An 18,833-nucleotide genomic window follows, 5' to 3' on the forward strand; every position below is an offset into this window, starting at 1 on the left:
TCTCTCATATTTAAATTTATAGTAGTATTGGAACGACAATTTATACTGTAGATTAATAGATTTGTCAGAAAATTCATGCTGAATGTACAATTCAAAGGAATAGTGTGGAATAACCTTTTATACTTGTGACTTTGACAAACTGTTTTTTGACACGTTTGTTAACAAAACGGAAGCCTAACCACAAATGACAGGATGTAGCCTCTGCATCAACTTGTCACTAGAAGGTGGAACAGTATCCATTTTGAAGGTCACATTTCAATATGGCATGTGTTGTTCTCGCTCTTCTTACAATCTTACCAGGTAGGCTGCTTACTTTTAAAATGTTCTTGATTTCATTGAGGGTCTCTCTAAAACTCTGTCATTGTTAATACTTTGAAGTAATGAGTGATGAGAGAGGCAGGGTTGAGGTCAATTCTGTTTCAATCAAGTAAGTCAATTGAAATTACATTACAAGACTTTAAAGGAAATCCTCATTGAAAATGCACAGTTGAAGTCGGAAGTTAAAAAAAAACTTGTTTTTCAACTTCTCCAAAAATGTCTTGTTATCAAACTATAATGTTGGCAAGTCGGTTAGCACATCTACTTTGTGCATGACACAAGTCCTTTTTCCAACAATTGTTTACAGACAGATTATTTAACTTATAATTCACTTTATCACAGTTTCAGTGGGTCAGAAGTTTACTTACACTAAGTTGATTGTGCCTTTTAAACAGCTTGGAAAATTCCAGAAAATGATGTCATGGTTTTAGAAGCTTCTGATAGGCTAATTGACATCATTTCAGTCAGTGCTTCTTTGCTTGACATCATGGGAAAATCAGAAGAAATCCGCCAAGACCTCAGAAAAAAATTGTAGACCACAAGTATGGTTCATCCTTGAGAGCAATTTCCAAACGTTCATCTATACAAACAATAGTATGCAAGTATAAACACCATGTGACCACGCAGCCGTCTTACCGCTCAGGAAGGAGATGCGTTCTCTCTCCTAGGTATGAACGTACTTTGGTGCAAAAAGTGCAAATCAATCCCAGAACAACAGCAAAGGACCTTGTGAAGATGCTGCAGGAAACAGGTACAAAAGTGTCTGTATCCATAGTAAAACGAGTCCTATATCGACATAACCTGAAAGGCCGCTCAGCATGAAAGAAGCCACTGCTCCAAAACCGCCATCAAAAAGCCAGACGATGGTTTGCAACTGCACATGGGGACAAAGATCATACTTTTTGGAGAAATGTCCTCTAGTCTGATGAAACAAAAATAGAACTGTTTGGCCATCATGACCATTGTTATGTTTGGAAGAAAAAGGGGGAGGCTTGCAAGCCGAAGAACAACATCCCAACTGAAGCACAGGGGTGGCAGCATCATGTGGTGGGGGTGCTTTGCTGCAGGAGGGACTGGTGCACTTCACAAAATAGATGGCATCATGAGGGAGTAAAATTATGTGGATATATTGAAGCAACATCTCAAGACATCAGTCAGGAAGTTAAAGCTTGGTCGCAAATGGGTCTTCCAAATGGACAATGACCCCAACCATATTTCCAAAGATGTGGCATAATGGCCTAAGGACAACAAAGTCAAGGTATTGGAGTGGCCATCACAAAGCCCTGACCTCAATCCTATTGAACGTTTGTAGGCAGAACTGAAAAAGTGTGTGCGAGGAAAGAGGCCTACAAACCTGACTCAGTTACACCAGCTCTGTCAGGATGAATGGGCCAAAATTCACCCCACTTATTGTGGGAATCTTGTGGAAGGCTACCTGAAACGTTTGACCCAAGTTAAACAATTTAAAGGCAATGCTACCAAAAACGAATTGAGTGTATGTAAACTTCTGACCCACTGGGAATGTGATGAAAGAAATAAAAGCTGAAATAAATTAGTCTCTCTAATATTATTCTGACATTTCACGTTCTTAAAATAAAGTGGTGATCCTAACTGACCTAAAACAGGGAACTTTTACTAGGATTAAATGTCAGAAATTGTGAAAAACTGAGTTTAAATATATTTGGCTAAGGTGTATGTAAACATCTGACTTCAACTGTATGTACATTTTCCATTCTTGAATTAAATCATCTGAATAAAATGGGACTGACCCCAAACCCTGATAAAGGCACTTGCTATGATGTCACCTTTATCGATGAGCTTTTTGAACTCTAATGGTGTACCGAAGATCAAGGTATATGTAACCTTTCATCAGTCCATATCACATCTCGTATGAAGTAGTTTAGGCTAATTTGACCACTTTTGATACAATTTGTTTAAGGTTAAGATTTCAAACCTCCATTGATACGTATTGCCTACGTCTTGACCCATGACCGAAATAGAAAACAGAAAGCAAATTCTAAATTGTCCTAAATTATATACTATCTCGTTAAAATGACAGTTATCACAAAACCAGTTATTTATTTAAACTGAATAATAATTTATGTTTATACTCTCAGAATATTGAAGCAATTGATGATGATAATGATGATGATCTCTGTTATTACCATAAGGATACATATTTGAATTCTGTTCTATCTAATTATGTGTATATTACTATACATGATACCATCACCATCAGGACAATCATTCCATTCCATTATGTTTCAGTGGTGATGGGAGATACCACTGGTTACCTGGGAGATTCGGTCACCTTGTCTTCTGGAGCCAACTCATCCTGGATCTTGAGCAAGATAGAGTGGTATATATTCAGCAACAACACCTGGATTGCAACGTACAGGAAAGAACCACACATTCTCAAAACAGACCGTTTCTTGCAGTTTCAGGGTCGTCTAAGACTCAACATCTCGTCCGGGGACTTAGAGATAAGAGATGTGAGGATAGGGGATGCCCTGGTTTACTCTGTTCTCCTTAAAGACTATAAGGGAGAGCAGCATAGCGTATCTGTCCAGCTCACTGTGAGAGGTAAGGCTCTCAATCACAACAGTGTACCTATATTAAAGGTGCACTCTAGGATTTCCATCAGATTTGCCAGGGCAAGTGAGCCCAGAACCCAAGGGTCCCAAAATGGCAATTGAATGCAAGCTTCAGCCCCCCAAAAATGTATTGTTAAACATTTCTAGTCTGTCTATCTATGGGTAACAGGGTATACGTGTTATGCTCGACTCACTCAGTTTTCCACCACAAAACACCAGAAAAAGGCCAATAAAGAGTAGAACCAGCTCGCCTGCTTTTACATTATGATTTCAATATTAGATGTTCAATGTTTCTTTTGAAAAAAATATGAATAGTTTCACAATATTAAAACAAGAGTCCAGTTCACGTAACAGGGTTGACCTTAACATGAGGGACAGGTGTTTCATGTGATAAGATGAATCACTAATCATATGAAATAAATAATAATCTTCAGAAATTAATTTGTTAAAGCAACAAAATAACTAGGGCTTTACAATGATGGTGAACACTTTTGGGGTTGGGGTTAATTATGTTGAGATCTATCTAGAAATCACAGTAGGTGCGGACAAGAGGGACTTTCTCACAGATTTATTGTATTTTCTATGAGGTCTTATTCTTATAACAGGCTTTTAAAACTGAATATTTAAGCTCAATTTCTAATTAAAATATCAAGTGAGCCCAGAACCCAAGGGTCCCAAAATGGCAATTGAATGCAAGCTTCAGCCCCCCAAAAATGTATTGTTAAACATTTCTAGTCTGTCTATCTATGGGTAACAGGGTATACGTGTTATGCTCGACTCACTCAGTTTTCCACCACAAAACACCAGAAAAAGGCCAATAAAGAGTAGAACCAGCTCGCCTGCTTTTACATTATGATTTCAATATTAGATGTTCAATGTTTCTTTTGAAAAAAATATGAATAGTTTCACAATATTAAAACAAGAGTCCAGTTCACGTAACAGGGTTGACCTTAACATGAGGGACAGGTGTTTCATGTGATAAGATGAATCACTAATCATATGAAATAAATAATAATCTTCAGAAATTAATTTGTTAAAGCAACAAAATAACTAGGGCTTTACAATGATGGTGAACACTTTTGGGGTTGGGGTTAATTATGTTGAGATCTATCTAGAAATCACAGTAGGTGCGGACAAGAGGGACTTTCTCACAGATTTATTGTATTTTCTATGAGGTCTTATTCTTATAACAGGCTTTTAAAACTGAATATTTAAGCTCAATTTCTAATTAAAATATCAAAGGGATGCAAAATGTACTCATTTGGTGGAACAGCTCTATGGTTTTCATATTGTATTCCCAGTTTTGTTTCTGGAAAATGTGTTTTCTATTCACGAGAGCTTCCTGTATTTCCGTTCAAATGTCCAGAGCGTCTCATCAAGCCCAGCGTCCGTAAGGTCTTCAGCATGTTGAAGCACAGCCATTGTGTGATGGCTCTTCAGTGCTCCTCTTCAGTGAAGGACACCCACCTCTCCTGGGAACCAGAGGCTGCGTTTGAGGATGCCTTCTGGAAGGGGAATCCCAACACCAACGTCTCTGTCGTCTGGACGTCTTACAGCCCCAACAGAAATGCCACCTTCACCTGTACTGCCAGCAATGGGCTCTCTAAAGTCTCCAGGGTTGTGACGGAGAGATGCCAAGGTACGGTCACTTCTAGGGCCAGGATTCTTTCCCGGGAACACATGATCTGACCAGAAAAACAGTGGTGATTTCATCATTCTATGGGCAGGGAGTTCTTACGCTGGTCAAGCTTGCTGTTGTGTTTGAGAACAGTATTTGTCTTACAGTGAGGTATTTGGACAATGACACATTTTGGTTGTTTCAGATTATTTTGTGCCCAATAGAAATGAATGGTAAATAATGTATTGTATCATTTTGGAGTCACTTTTATTGTAAAAAAAAAAAGAAAAAAGTAGTGGGTGTGGTCAATGGCACAGTTTTAGAGGCTCTCCTCATGGCCGCATATACAAATGTTTTCCATTTTATAGCTAATTTCCTGCAATTATACACATTTTTCCATGGCTTACGCCGTGTCCTAATGCTATCTGAGTGACTTAAACATTAAAACAAAATCAATGGGTGCCCCATGCCATGACATTTTTGGAATTTCAGATTTTCAGATTTTTCTTATTTTGGTGATAGTTCTCAAAGATGATGTTATTTAAAAACATTTTGCCCCGTTATCTTTTCTACCGACTTCATATCCGGTTTAAGTCGTGTAAGTTTACACTGAAAAAGCTTGATGTAGTCATTGCATGCTAGGAATATGGGTCCAAATACTAATCTTTTGACTACTTTACAACAACAAAATTGTCACTTTCCAAATATTTTTGGACCTGACTGTATTTCTATTCTCTCCCTGTCTCCTCAGAGCCCGACATGGTGGGAGAGACCCGCTTCCCTGGAATAGTTTTTCTAATGTTGCTCTTAGGAATTGTGTTTGGATGTGTTTTAACATATATTTGTTTTAGAGTTGAGTTAAAAATATTCCCCGTACCAACTTTGTAAACTTTGTTTTCATGTACATGATGCCTTGCTTAAAATTGATGTAAAAAATGAAATCCGCAGCAGCTGATTTGCTTGGTCCTTTCTTGCTGCAGCTGATTTGCTTGGTCCTTTCTTGCTGCAGCTGATTTGCTTGGTCCTTTCTTGCTGCAGCTGATTTGCTTGGTCCTTTCTTGCTGCAGCTGATTTGCTTGGTCCTTTCTTGCTGCAGCTGATTTGCTTGGTCCTTTCTTGCTGCAGCTGATTTGCTTGGTCCTTTCTTGCTGCAGCTGATTTGCTTGGTCCTTTCTTGCTGCAGCTGATTTGCTTGGTCCTTTCTTGCTGCAGCTGATTTGCTTGGTCCTTTCTTGCTGCAGCTGATTTGCTTGGTCCTTTCTTGCTGCAGCTTTCTGCGGAGTAATTGACACAGGTTTTTTAACTGACAATTATCTTGGATGTTATCCCCAGGGTTTGGAAGGCGGCCCGTGTTCTCCCTCTCCACAAAGGTGGTGAGATACCAAACCCGGTCTCAGGGATGGCTAACTCTGGAGATCCTTTCGATCTCCAATGAGTTAGGTAAATCTGATTTGAGTTATCTTGAACTTTACTTGTGGAAAGATCTCCAAGGCTTTCTAAAGTTGGGTGAATTGGGGCCTCTAGGGCAATTCAAAAGGCTAATTGAGGACCTTTATACTGAAGAATGTATTTGTTTTCTATGACTGTTTAGCTTTTTGTATATTGATGTGCTTATGAACTGTATATTGATGTGTATACAGGGTTCATCTTTAAAATAGACCTTGGTCTTAGCATGACTCCCTGTTCAAATAAAGCTGAATTATTATTTATATTTTTTGGTAATCAACAATTAAAGGTATTAGGATTGCTGCCATTCCAATATAGTCTTGCTTACACCAGACTAAATATATTTATAACTAACCCAATATAGTTAATCTGTGCCATTTACAGTGGGAGCAAATTAAGCATAGTGGGCAGAAAAGCAAGAAGGTGAGCAAAGCACGAGCTAGCGAGATCCTACTGGCTCGTTGTCACATGTACAGTGCATTCAGGAAGTATTCAGACCCCTTAACTTTTTCCACATCTTGTTACGTTACAGCCTTATTCTAAAATCCTCATCAATCGAAACACAGACCTTTTACTCAATACTTTGTTGAAGCACATTTGGCCACGATTACAGCCTTGAATCCTCTTGCGTATGACGCTACAAGCTTGGCCCACCTGTATTTGGGGAGTTTGGCACACCTGTATTTGGGGAGTTTCTCCCATTTTTCTCTGTAGATCCTCTCAAGCTCTGTCAGGTTGGATGGGGAGCATCGCTGTACAGCTATTTTCATGTCTCTCCAGAGATGTTTGATCGGGTTCAAGTCCGGGCTCTGGCTGGGCCACTCAAGGACATTCAGAGACTTGTCCCAAAGCCACTCCTGCGTTGTCTTGTCTGTGTGCTTCCGGTCATTGTCCTGTTGGAAGGTGAACCTTCGCCCCAGTCTGAGGTCCTGAGCGCTCTGGGGCAGGTTTTCATAAAGGATCTTTCGGTACTTTGGTCTGTTCATCTTTCCCTTGATCCTGACTAGTCTCCCAGTCCTGCCGCTGAAAAACATCCCCACAGCATGATGCTGCTACCACCATGCTTCACCATAGGGAGGTGCAAGGTTTCCTCCAGATGTGACACTTGGCATTCAGGCCAAAGGTTACTGGCTCAACACTTTTAACCGCTAGACTTCTCTTCTACGCCAATATACAAAATGTACATTAAGGAACTCCCCTCACCTGGTTGTTTAGGTCTTAATTGAAAGGGAAAACCAAAAACCTGCAGACGGTTCTACAGTATATCTATGGAAGCCCAGCCTATGACCACATCCTGTTCAGCCTAGAGAACTTCCTGTTCAACTTACAGTACTTCCTGGTAGGGAGAAGAGGAGTGTCCAAATGTGATCTTATCATACACAGTCTGCAGCAAAATGTGTCAGACAACCAAAAATAAACCATTTCAGCATCATGAAAGGTGGCCCATTTCCAAACTAGACTACCGTAGTGGTGTTTTAGAAATGGTATTTTGTAGTTATTGTCTTGCAAAGTCAGTTTCCTCATTTTTAAACTGAAGCATTCATTGGCATTCATCTCTTGTCTCCCCTCAAACTGGGATACAGGTGAATATACAACTTGAAATATCCTTTCCTCTATACTTCCACTGCTTTATGGTGACATTTTGCCCCTCTAAGCCTGCAGGGATCTCCACAGAGTCCCCTACTGTCTTGTGGAATGACCGGTATGAAGAAACAGCCACAACGGAAACATAAAAATGTACATCGGCATTCTGACACCAATCAATGTTGACACTTTATATTACAGTGCACTTACTACTGTGTTATTATTCATGTAAGTACGGTGTGGCAAGTGTTGTAATTACTCATTGTTACACTGTAATACTTGTTGCAGTGTGTCTTACATAAATAATTTCACAATAATACACTGCAATGCAAAGTCTTACCTAATCAATAATAGATAATAATTGATTGGATTTATATAGCACATTTCAGAGTTTGATTTATACTGTACGTGGCACTTCACATATTTGCACTTTTTACGTATCTAAGCAGGTGGGTCCGATTTTACTTCTTTACATGTCAGTCAGAAGTAATCTATTATAAACCCTTAAACCAAAACAACTGTCATAAATTAAAACAAAATACAGTTACAGTTCAGTGAAGTGTGGTATTTAAAGTGTGCTATTTAAAGTGTGGTATTTAAATTGTGGTATTTAAAGTGTGGTATTTAGGGCTGTCACGCCCTGACCTTAGAGATCCTTTTTATGCCTCTATTTTGGTTTGGTCAGGGCGTGAGTTGGGGTGGGCATTCTATGTTGTGTGTTCTATGTTTCCTATTTCTGTGTGTTTGGCCGGGTGTGGTTCTCAATCAGAGCCAGCTGTCTATCGTTGTCGCTGATTGAGAACCATACTTAGGTAGCCTTTTCCCACCTGTGTTTTGTGGGTAGTTTTCTGTTTTTGTGTCTGCACCAGACAGAACTGTTTCGTTCTCGTTTTTGTTATTCAGTGTTCAGTTCTATTAATAAATCATGAACACTTACCACGCTGTGCTTTGGTCCACGTCTTCATGCAACGATGACTGTAACAAGGGCTTAACTGCAGTTATCCTACAGTGTACTGTATCTTATTATGTAATAGAAACAATCATTTTATACATTCCCATATCACCTTAAATTTAATGAATGACATGCATCAGCAAAAAAAGTATCGTCCCCTTTTCAGGAGCCTGTCTTCAAAAGATAATTCGTAAAAATCCAAATAACTTCACAGATCTTCATTGTAAATGGTTTAAACACTGTTTCCCATGCTTGTTCAATAAACAATTAATGAACATGCACCTGTGGAACGGTCGTTAAGACCCTAACAGCTTACAGACGATAGGCAATTAAGGGCAGTTTTGAAAACTTAGGACACTAAAGATGCCTTTCTACTGACTCTGAAAAACACCAAAAGAAAGATGCCCATGGTCCCTGCTCATCTGCGTGAACGTGCCTTAGGCATGCTGCAAGGAGGCATGAGGACTGCAGTTGTGGCCAGGGCAATAAATTGCAATGTTCTTACTGTGAGACGCCTAAGACAGAGCTACAGGGAGAGAGGACGGACAGCTGATCATCCTCGCAGTGGCAGACCATGTGTAACAACACCTGAACAGGATCTGTACATCCAAACATCACACCTCCGGGACAGGTACAGGATGGCAACAACTGCTCGAGTTACACCAGGAATGCACAATCCCAACATCAGTGCTCAGACTGTCCGCAATAGGCTGAGAGAGGCTGGACTGAGGGCTTGTAGGCCTGTTGTAAGGCAGGTCCTCACCAGACATCACTGGCAACAACGTCGCCTATGGGCACAAACCCACCGTCGGCGGACCAGACAGGACTGGCAGAAAGTGCTCTTCACTGACGAGTCACGGTTTTGTCTCACCAGGGGTGATGGTCGGATTCGTGTTTATCGTGAGCTTTACACCGAGGCCTGTACTCTGGAGCGGGATCGATTTGGAGGTGGAGGGGCTGTCATGGCCTGGGGCGGTGTGTCACAGCATCATCGGACTGTTTTTGTTGTCATCGCAGGCCATCTCAACGCTGTGCGTTACAGGGAAGGCATCCTCCTCCCTCATGTGGTACCCTTCCTGTAGGCTCATCCTGACATGACCCTCCAGCATTACAATGCCACCAGCCATACTGCTTGTTCTGTGCGTGATTTCCTGCAAGACAGGAGTGTCAGTGTTCTGCCATGGCCAGCGAAGAGCCCTGATCTCAATCCCGAGCACGTCTGGGACCTGTTGGATCGGAGGGTGAGGGTTAGGACCATTCCCCCCAGAACTGTCTGGGAACTTGCAGGTGCCTTGGTGGAAGAGTGGGGTAACATCTCACAGCAAGAACTGACAAATCTGGTGCAGTCCATGAGGAGGAGATGCACTGCAGTACTTAATGCAGCTGGTGGCCACACCAGATACTGACTGTTACTTTTGATTTTGACCCCCCTTTGTTCAGGGACACATTATTCAGTTTCTGTTAGTCACATATCTGTGGAACTTGTTCAGTTTATGCCTCAGTTGTTGAATCTTGTTATGTTCATACAAATATCTACACATGTTAAGTTTGCTGAAAATAAACGCAGTTGACAGTGAGAGGACATTTCTGTTTTTGTTGAGTTTAGCTCATGGTCGTAAGATCTTTTGCATTCTAGAAACACTGCAACAGCTGCTGACCCAACCACACCATTGCCAATCATTCAAATCTTCAGAATCAATACATCATGACCAGAAGTATGTGGACACCTGCTCATCGAACAACTCATTCCAAAATTCTGGGCATTAACATGGAGTTGGTCCCCCCTTTGCTGCTATAACAACCTCCACTTTTCTGGGAAGGCTTTCCAATAGATGTTGGAACATTGCTGCAGTGACATGCTTCCATTCAGCCACAAGAGCATTAGGGAGGTTGGGCACTGATGTTGGGCAATTAGGCCTGGCTCGAAGTCTGCGTTCCAATTCTTCACAAAGGTGTCCGATGGGGTTGAGGTCAGGGCTCTGTGTAGGCCAGTCAAGTTCTTCCATACTGATCTCGACAAACCATTTCTGTATGGACCTCACTTTGTGCATGGGGGCATTGTTAATCATCAAACAGGAAAGGGCCTTCCCCAAACTGTTGCCACAAAGTTGAAAGTATAGAATCGTCTAGCATGTCATTGTATTCTGTAGTGTTAAGATTTCCCTTCACTGAAACTTAGGGGCCTAGCGGGAACCATGAAAAACAGCCACAAAACATGACGGTGCCATGATTAAAGTCACTGAGCTCTTCAGTGCTGCCATTCTACTGCCAATGTTTGTCTGTGGAGATTGGCTGAAATAGCTGAATCCACAAATTTGAATAGGTGTCCACATACTTGTAAATATATACAATGTATATATGAGATCAACAAAGGGGGAAGATTACAATCATGAAAAAGTAAACAAATAGTGTAGAGCGTGAAATTAAACAGTAACATCTAGGCCTATCTTCAGAATGTACATGTGTAAGATGCAGAGGATGCAGAGGGTTCTATATCTATGGAAGGCGCAGCCTGTGACCACATCCTGTTCAGCTCACAATACTTCCTGGAAAGGAGAAGGGTGGGCTTCCCGGCGTCCAAACGTGATCTTGTCATACAGAGTCTGCGGCTGCATGTGACAGATAATCAAGAAGAAACTGTTTCAACATCAAGAAAGGTAGTGACTATTCTCAAAGTAGACTACATAGTCTTCCATTCAACCACATACATTTTACCATTATGACCATTTATATCTTACCTTGTTCAATCTTGGGATAACCAGATCATTGACAGTTTCATAGATGGATACTGGGTTTAGATGACTGTTTGATCTTGTCTGGAATCAAAATACAGCCCATTACAATACAGTACATACAACTTTAACACATTCAGATACATAATAAGGCATTGTATACTTACATCTCTACTTCTTGTGTTGTCCATAACATCAGCATATATTGTGTTGTCAGTTAGATCTGCTGTGTTTAATATGAACAAAATATCAACCAATCAGAAACATTTCAAACAGGATATCAACAAACATACCCAGGAATAAATAAACAACACTCATAACGGGTTTCACTCTTTTACCAATTTTTTGTAAATCCCCAAATTGAAAACAAAATCATATCAGCTGAAGAATGATTCTAGAACCACCTGAAATGTCACTTTAAGTACAGCTGAGGGCCCTAAGCTGTACATACCTTTGTTACGGTGTTTCCTGCAGTAGCACACTGCCACAGCTACAGTGAGGATCAGCACCACAGCGCCTCCTACTGATACTCCGTGGTAGATGGAATACCATGCCTGTCCTGTCACATATTGTACACCACACATGATTAGACTATACAGTATGATAACGACTACAGGGCTCTATGTCTTATACAGGTTACTGCCAAAATAAAGGAAACCCTTGAGTAAATGACAGATACAAAGTAAAATGAAACCAGGTGCTTCCACACAGTTGTGGTTCCTGAGTTAATTAAGCAATTAACATCCCGTCATGCTTGGGGTCATGAATAAAAATGCCCAGTTGCGGGCCTCCCGAGTGGCGCAGTGGTCTAAGGCACTGCATTGCAGTGCTAGCTGTGCCACCAGAGATCCTGATTCGGGTCCAGGCTTTGTCGAAGCAGGCCGCGACCGGGAGACCCATTGGACGGCGCACAATTGGCCCAGCATCGTCCTGGTTAGGGGAGGGTTTGGCCGGCAGGGATGTTCTTGTCCCATTGCACTCTAGCGACTCCTGTGGTGGGCCGGGCGCAATGCACACTGACACCGTCGCCAACTGTACGGTGTTTCCTCCGACACATTAGTGTGGCTAGCTTCCGTGTTAAGCGGGCATTGTGTCAAGAAGCAGTGCAGCTTGCCTGGGTTGTGTTTCGGAGGACGCACGGCTCTCGACCTTTGGCTCTCCTGAGTCTGTACGGGAGTTGCAGCGATGGGACAAGACTGAAACTACCAATTGGATACCACGAAATTGGGGAGGAAAAGGGGTTTAAAAAAAAGCCCAGTTGTCCATTATTTTGTCTACCATGACTAGAAGAAGAGATGTCAATGACTTTGAAAGAGGGGTCTCAATGGATTATAGGGGGTTTAAAGGGTGTGTGTGTGTGTGTCTCAGTCACCAGGTCTCATCCCAATTGAACACTTATGGGGGATTCTGGAGTGGTATCTGAGTCAGCGTTTTTCACACACCATTTGAACCCCCGAGCCGGATAAATGTGTCTGCTAAATGATGTAAATGTAATCAAAAGTATGACATATTCTACTTGACAACATAAGCCTATAAGAACACTGAAAAGTGTATAGAAGGGATTATTATGATATCTAGGTACCTGGGGTGGTTGTGTCATTACTACACTTTACTGTCGTAGAGGCAGTTTTCCAACTGACTAGGTTGGAGGCGTTGCACTTTACATTGATGTCTCCCTCTGCTGGTGAGAGAGAGAAGTGAATCTGCTGGGCGTCACCGTAGATCTCATTGTCTCTCTCCCACGTGTAGATAATGTTGGGGTAGCAGGACACGTTGCACACCAGCCGTACCGTACAGGAGTGGTTGCCCAATAGCTTGATGTCTGTCTGGATCACCATCTTCGATATAGGCTCTGAGAGAGAGACGTCAACGAGATGATACCAGAGTGCAAGACAATGGATGGAAGATTTCATTAACACTATAGTCATAGAAAAGGAAACAAACTATGTAAAAATGCTGATAGCTGCCTACCGTGAACCTGAAGAGTGACAGCCTTAGTGGGAATCTGATTGTCTGTTTCAGCAGTAACAAGAAATTCCCCTGAGTCTTGCAGTGTCAGTTTCCTAATTGTTAAACTGAAGTTAATGACATTCAACTCTAGTCTCCCATCAAACTGGGATCCTCATGAATATACAACTTCTGAGTTGAATTCTACAATATCCTTTCCTCTGTACTTCCACTGCATTGTGGTGACATTTTGCCCCTCTAAGCCTGCAGGGATCTCCACGGAGTCCCCTACTGTCTTGTGGAACGACGAGTATGAAGAAACACCCACACCTTAAACACAAACATGTACATTAGCATTCTGACACCAATCAAAAGTTACTCTTTATATTACAGTGCACTTACTACTGTATAATTATTCATGTACGTACTGTATAGCAAGTGTTGTAATTACTCATTGTTACACTGTAATACTTATTACAGTGTGCCTACATGAATTGCAATGCAAAGTTCTACCGAATCAATAATAGATTATAATGGATTGGATTTATATATCGCATTTCCAGGTTTCATTTATGCTTTACGTGGTACTTTGCATATTTTCACTTTATATATTTACGTATCTGAGTGTGTGGGTCCTTTTTAACTTCATTAAAGTCCACTCCTCCCACACATTCAGTAGAACAGGATGAGATGACAGGAAAAGAGAAGTGAGGGTGAATCTGATAACCCCTCCTCAGCTCACAAGTACAAACCACACTGTGTTTAATGTTTAATTATTCACCAGAAATGTGTCATGTACTGCATGGGCAACATTATAAATACATGTCGGTCTGAAGTAACAAATTATAAACCCTTACACAAAAAATCATCTGTCATGAATTAAGACAAAATAAAGTAACAACTCCAAGAGGGGGGATATTTAGGGCATACCTGCAGTTATCCTAGTCCTGCGGTGTATCTTATTATGTAATAAAAACAATCATTTGATACAGTCCCGTATTGCCTTACATTTAATGAATGACATGCGTTTCACATCGTAAGATTTGTTGCGTTCTAGAAGCACTGCAACAGCTGCCGACCCAGCCACACCATCGGCACTCATTCTAAACTGCTGAATCACTTCATCATGATATGTTGCTAAATATAGGTATTATGTAGGTGTTATCACACAGTAATAAAGCAAAAGATCCTAAATACCCAACCAATCACTGATTACTAGGCAATCTACAGTCAACACACACCGTTGCAAAGACCAACAAGGAAGTTAGAGAACGGTTTTACTAACTTTATAATACAAGAAAGCCCATGCAATAGATACAAAGCATGAACAAGACAAAAAAAAAATTTTTTTTACAAAACTTACCATAGTGGAGGTTAGAGAGTAGGATAAGTAGTATTCCCTGTTTTGAGAAGGAGGAGAAGGGACAACCAAACATCTCTTTAAGGCTTGACTGCTTCCTCTGGCTGTATGTACTTATCTATCACTGTCACTGGTAGCTAGCAGTTGACTAACCAAAACACACAGAGAAGAAAGACTAGAGACCTCCTTTTGAGGAGGGCTGCTGTTTAAAAAAAATAATTCCCGTATGAGGCGTGGGCTTTGGCACTATTTGGGGTTTGGCACTGTGTTGATCAGTCTGATGGTGGTGGTTTTGCAGCATGTGTTTCCTAGCTGCTGCTGGTTGTGTGGTTAATGGTCATGGTATTACTCCGATACATACCGGTAGCTGTGTTATTTTAGGAGCTGACCAATCAAAGTTGCAGAAAGTCAAAAGGAGGGATACAGAAAGAGGACGAGAGGGGGGTTTAGAGAGAGCGAGTGAGAGAGAGCAAAAATATCATAACAGTGTGTGTGTGTTTTCAGCTTGGCTTCATATACCTGCAGAAGTGTTTGCATGACTTCTTCTGCATGCTCATAGGTCAGTGTGGCTGAGGGAAATGAAACACCTGCTAACTTTCTCGGAAAGTAGTGGTTCCCTGGTTACTGACAAAGGCCCCTCTTCTACTTGGAATTCAACACAGTAATGGAAATATTCAATATTGTTTCTGTGTAAATACCACACCTTGGCTCATGAGTCTAACCTTTGCTTACTTGGAAGACCGCTTTGCCATCATAGATGTGCATGTCCACATTTCAATTTTAAAAAGGAACTCCTGCAGAGTATATAACATCATAAAATTGAGAATAACTTTTATTTTCAGGCACACCCTTCCCCAAAAAATCATTCTGAAAATATCAACGGGTCTTCAGCTGATGGGGTATGGCATTTTAACTTTGCTAATGGGGCATTTATGTTATATTCTTCAAGATTCAATGGGTAGATGTAATTAAGTCCAAAATTTGATGTAGAAATAGCAGATTGCCCCTTTAAATCACACATTGTGGAGCATAAGATCTCTACTAGGCTGAAAGGAGGTTTGACCAAATTAGGTTTTCTGGAAAAGTTGACGATGACAATATCCATGTACTGTATGAAAGCACTCTTGCCATCTGGTGGATAAAATATAGCTTTTTTTAAAAAGCACAATGCAAAGATAATGTAAACGTATAGGCCATTAGAAGAAAACGTGAATAATACTTGTAATATTTTGGAAATTCATGTACACATATGTAATTCTATCATCTGAATGACAGACATCATAAATCAAAGATAATACATTTGAATGAATTTACAACAAAACTCAATACACAATACAAAGCAGACACAATTACTGTAGCTGCAGATAAGATCCATCATCATTACACCTTATAATTAAAAAATCTGTTACAGTGAAACACAATTAAACCATGCTAAAGTATAATATATCTGTTGGTAAATAAAATATGAAAAAAAATCCTTCATGTACAAGGTGCTATTGTGTGTGTGTGTGTTTGTGCTTGTGTGTGTGTTTTGTGTGTGTGTGTGTGTTTGTGCGTGAGTGTGTTGGTGTGTTTGTGCGTGCGCGTTGAGCGTGCATAATCCATGTTCCCGGGTTCCTTCTGCTCCTCCTCTGAAGATGTGTCCCTCCATCCCTCCATTCTTCCATCCCTAAATCTCTCCATTCCTCCATCTCTCCATTCCTCCACCTCTCCATCCCTCCACCCTTCCATCCCTCCACCCTAGTTACAGTTTGGTCCCATCACTCCCGTACGGACTCGGGAGAGGCGAAGGTTGAGAGTCGTGCCTCTGAAACACTGTATGGTATTGTACCTTACCCCAAAATGAAACTATAGTTTTGATTCATCATTGATCTCACTGTCTGCAGTTTGGGAGGAGGTGAGGGCACTCGGAGGAGGTGAAGGCACTCGGAGTGTGGTGTCAGGAAAACAACCTCTCAACGTCAACAAAACAAAGGAGATGATCGTGGACTTCAGGAAACAGCAGAGGGAGCACCTCTCTATCCACATTGACGGGACAGCAGTGGAGAAGGTGGAACGTTTTAAGTTACTCGGCGTACACATCACTGACAAACTGAAATGGTCCACCCACACAGGCAATGTGGTGAAGAAGGCCCAACAGCGCCTCTTCAACCTCAGGAGGTGGAAGAAATTTTGCTTGTCACCTGAAACCCTAACAAACTTTTACAGATGCACAATTAAGAACATCCTGTCGGGCTGTATCACCGCCTGGTACGGTAACTGCACCGCCCACAACCGCAGGGCTCTCGAGACGGTGGTGCGGTCTGCACAACAGATCACCGGGGGCAAAGTTCCTGCCCTCCAGGACACCTACAGCACCCGATGTCACAGGAAGGCCAAAAAGATTATCAAGGACAACAACTGCCCGAGCCACTGCCTGTTCACCCCGATACCATCCAGATGGCGAGGTCAGTACAGGTGCATCAAAGCTGGGACCGAGAGACTGAAAAAAGGCCATCAGACCTCTTGTAACTACCCATCCCGGATCCGGGAGCGTTGTCATCAACTGACACTAATTAGCATAACGCAACGGACAAAAATATAACTAGAAAATATTCATATTCATGAAATCACAAGTGAAATATATTGAAACACAGCTTAGCCTTTTGTTAATCACCCTGTCATGTCAGATTTTGAAAATATGCTTTACAGCCAAAGCAAGACAAGCATTTGTGTAAGTTTATCGATAGCCTAGCATAGCATTATGCCTAGCTAGCAGCAGGCAACCTGGTCACGAAAATCAGAAAAGCAATCAAATTAAATCGTTTACCTTTGATGAGCTTCGGATGTTTTCACTCACAAGACTCCCAGTTAGATTTTTTTTTTTTTTTTTTCCACAAATATTATTTTTGTAGCCGAAATAACTCCGTTAGTTCTTCACGTTTGGCTGAGAATTCGACCGGAAATTGCGGTCATGACAACGCCGAAAAATATTCAAAATTTGCTCCATAATATCGACAGAAACATAGCAAACGTTGTTTATATTCAATCCTCAAGGTGTTTTTCAAATATCTATTCGATAATATATCAACCGGGACAGGTGGCTTCTTAGTAGGAAAGAGAGAAACAATGGCCGCATTTGTCTCTTACGCACAAAACACTCTGAGAGACTCCAGCTGACCACTGACGCAATGTTGACGTTCAGGCTAATTTTTCAAAATAAAAGCCTGAAACTATGTATTGTGACACTAGACACATTAGGGAAGCCATAGAAAAAGGAATCTGGTTGATATCTCATTCACTGCTTAATAGGGACGCATAGGAACCCAGAGCTTTCTAAATAAGAGTCCCTTCCTGATTGGATTTTTCTCAGGCTTTCGCATGCAATATCAGTTCTGTTATACTCACAGACAATATTTTTATTTTGTCAATTTATTAATGGTACTTTAATCAAGGATGCCAATAATTTTTAACCTGTCTGTATATAGTATAAAATGACACTATATAGACTCAGTGGTATAAGGCACTGCATCTCAGTGTTAGAGGCGTCACTACAGACCCTGGTTCAATTCCAGTCTGTATCACAACAGGCCGTTATTGGGAGTCCCATAGGGCGACACAATTGGCCCAGCGTCGTCCGGGTTATGGTTTGGTCCGGGTAGGCCGTCATTCTAAATGAGAATTTGTTTGCAACTGACTTGCCTAGTTAAATAAAAGGTAAATAAAAAATGGATTCCTGTCTCTCAGGCTCATACTATAGAAGAAGTAAAAGCTGCATTGACCAACATCTCCATATCTCTGTAGTCGGTAAACATAGTGTGACCAAACAACATTGTCATCTGTTGCCGCATATGTGACATACTTCATATTCTACGGTTGAAACATTTTCTCTTCCAATGAAGGAAATAGTTAGCTAGCAATATTTAAAATACAGATAAATACATTAATCATACTCACAGAGTAGCACATAAAGTGAAGTGTGCTCCATTCTGAGCCGCTGGTAAGTGACTGTCGACACCAGCGTGTCCTCCGGACCCTTACAGTTCCTGCGGTCTGTGACACGAATGGGGCTTTGACAAAATTAGAAAGGTACAGATGCTTAAAATAGCATCTATTGTCATTTTAATTTCTACACAACTTCCTCTTACTGTGAAAGGAATGAACACATCAACACTTTGGTCTTTCTATGGGAGGAAGAGAAAACTATAGTATGTGAATAATAACCTATTTGTGTAAAAAGTGAAGTCAATATTGACCATACCTGGTCATGTTTACATTTTCAGTACAATCTTTAATGTCACTA

The 18,833-nt window shown here is 41.1% G+C and overlaps 2 protein-coding genes across 3 annotated transcripts; one reads left to right on the forward strand and one right to left on the reverse strand.

Moving 5' to 3' along the window:
* The first annotated feature begins 23 nt into the window (after positions 1-23).
* Positions 24-8,496, forward strand: LOC139378900 (SLAM family member 5-like). Its single transcript, XM_071121491.1, has 4 exons — positions 24-300; positions 2,587-2,901; positions 4,279-4,551; positions 5,282-8,496. Exons 1-4 carry the CDS (start codon positions 261-263, stop codon positions 5,416-5,418), a joined length of 765 nt encoding a protein of 254 aa, XP_070977592.1. The 5' UTR covers positions 24-260; the 3' UTR covers positions 5,419-8,496.
* On the reverse strand, positions 7,701-18,523 carry LOC139378901 (signaling lymphocytic activation molecule-like). Of its 2 annotated transcripts, none has more exons than XM_071121492.1 (7): positions 14,555-14,714; positions 13,216-13,521; positions 12,827-13,096; positions 11,696-11,803; positions 11,412-11,470; positions 11,251-11,328; positions 7,701-11,121 (listed from the first exon to the last, which is right to left on the reverse strand). In XM_071121492.1, the coding sequence occupies exons 3-7, from the start codon at positions 13,080-13,082 to the stop codon at positions 11,047-11,049; spliced, it is 576 nt and encodes a 191-aa protein (XP_070977593.1). In that variant the 5' UTR covers positions 13,083-13,096; positions 13,216-13,521; positions 14,555-14,714; the 3' UTR covers positions 7,701-11,046. The 2 variants fall into 2 exon arrangements, with proteins under 2 accessions (XP_070977593.1, XP_070977594.1); XM_071121493.1 differs by lacking the exon at positions 14,555-14,714 and adding an exon at positions 18,488-18,523 and having other exon boundaries at positions 8,178-11,121.
* Positions 18,524-18,833: the final 310 nt, after the last annotated feature.

Source organism: Oncorhynchus clarkii, chromosome 21 (genome assembly GCF_045791955.1).
Source record: "Oncorhynchus clarkii lewisi isolate Uvic-CL-2024 chromosome 21, UVic_Ocla_1.0, whole genome shotgun sequence".
NCBI classification, from domain to species: Eukaryota; Metazoa; Chordata; class Actinopteri; order Salmoniformes; family Salmonidae; genus Oncorhynchus; species Oncorhynchus clarkii.

Bases quoted from the DNA above. Each gene is read 5' to 3' on its own strand.
- LOC139378900 (XM_071121491.1), top strand. From the start codon at position 261: ATGGCATGTGTTGTTCTCGCTCTTCTTACAATCTTACCAG. The intron at 301-2,586 runs GTAGGCTGCTTA...ATTATGTTTCAG, and splicing joins TCTTCTTACAATCTTACCAG to TGGTGATGGGAGATACCACT. The intron at 2,902-4,278 runs GTAAGGCTCTCA...TCAAATGTCCAG, and splicing joins TGTCCAGCTCACTGTGAGAG to AGCGTCTCATCAAGCCCAGC.
- LOC139378901 (XM_071121492.1), bottom strand. From the start codon at position 13,082: ATGGTGATCCAGACAGACATCAAGCTATTGGGCAACCACTCCTGTACG. The intron at 11,471-11,695 runs GTATGTACAGCT...TATTAAACACAG, and splicing joins CAGGAAACACCGTAACAAAG to CAGATCTAACTGACAACACA. The intron at 11,329-11,411 runs GTAAGTATACAA...TTTTGATTCCAG, and splicing joins ACAACACAAGAAGTAGAGAT to ACAAGATCAAACAGTCATCT.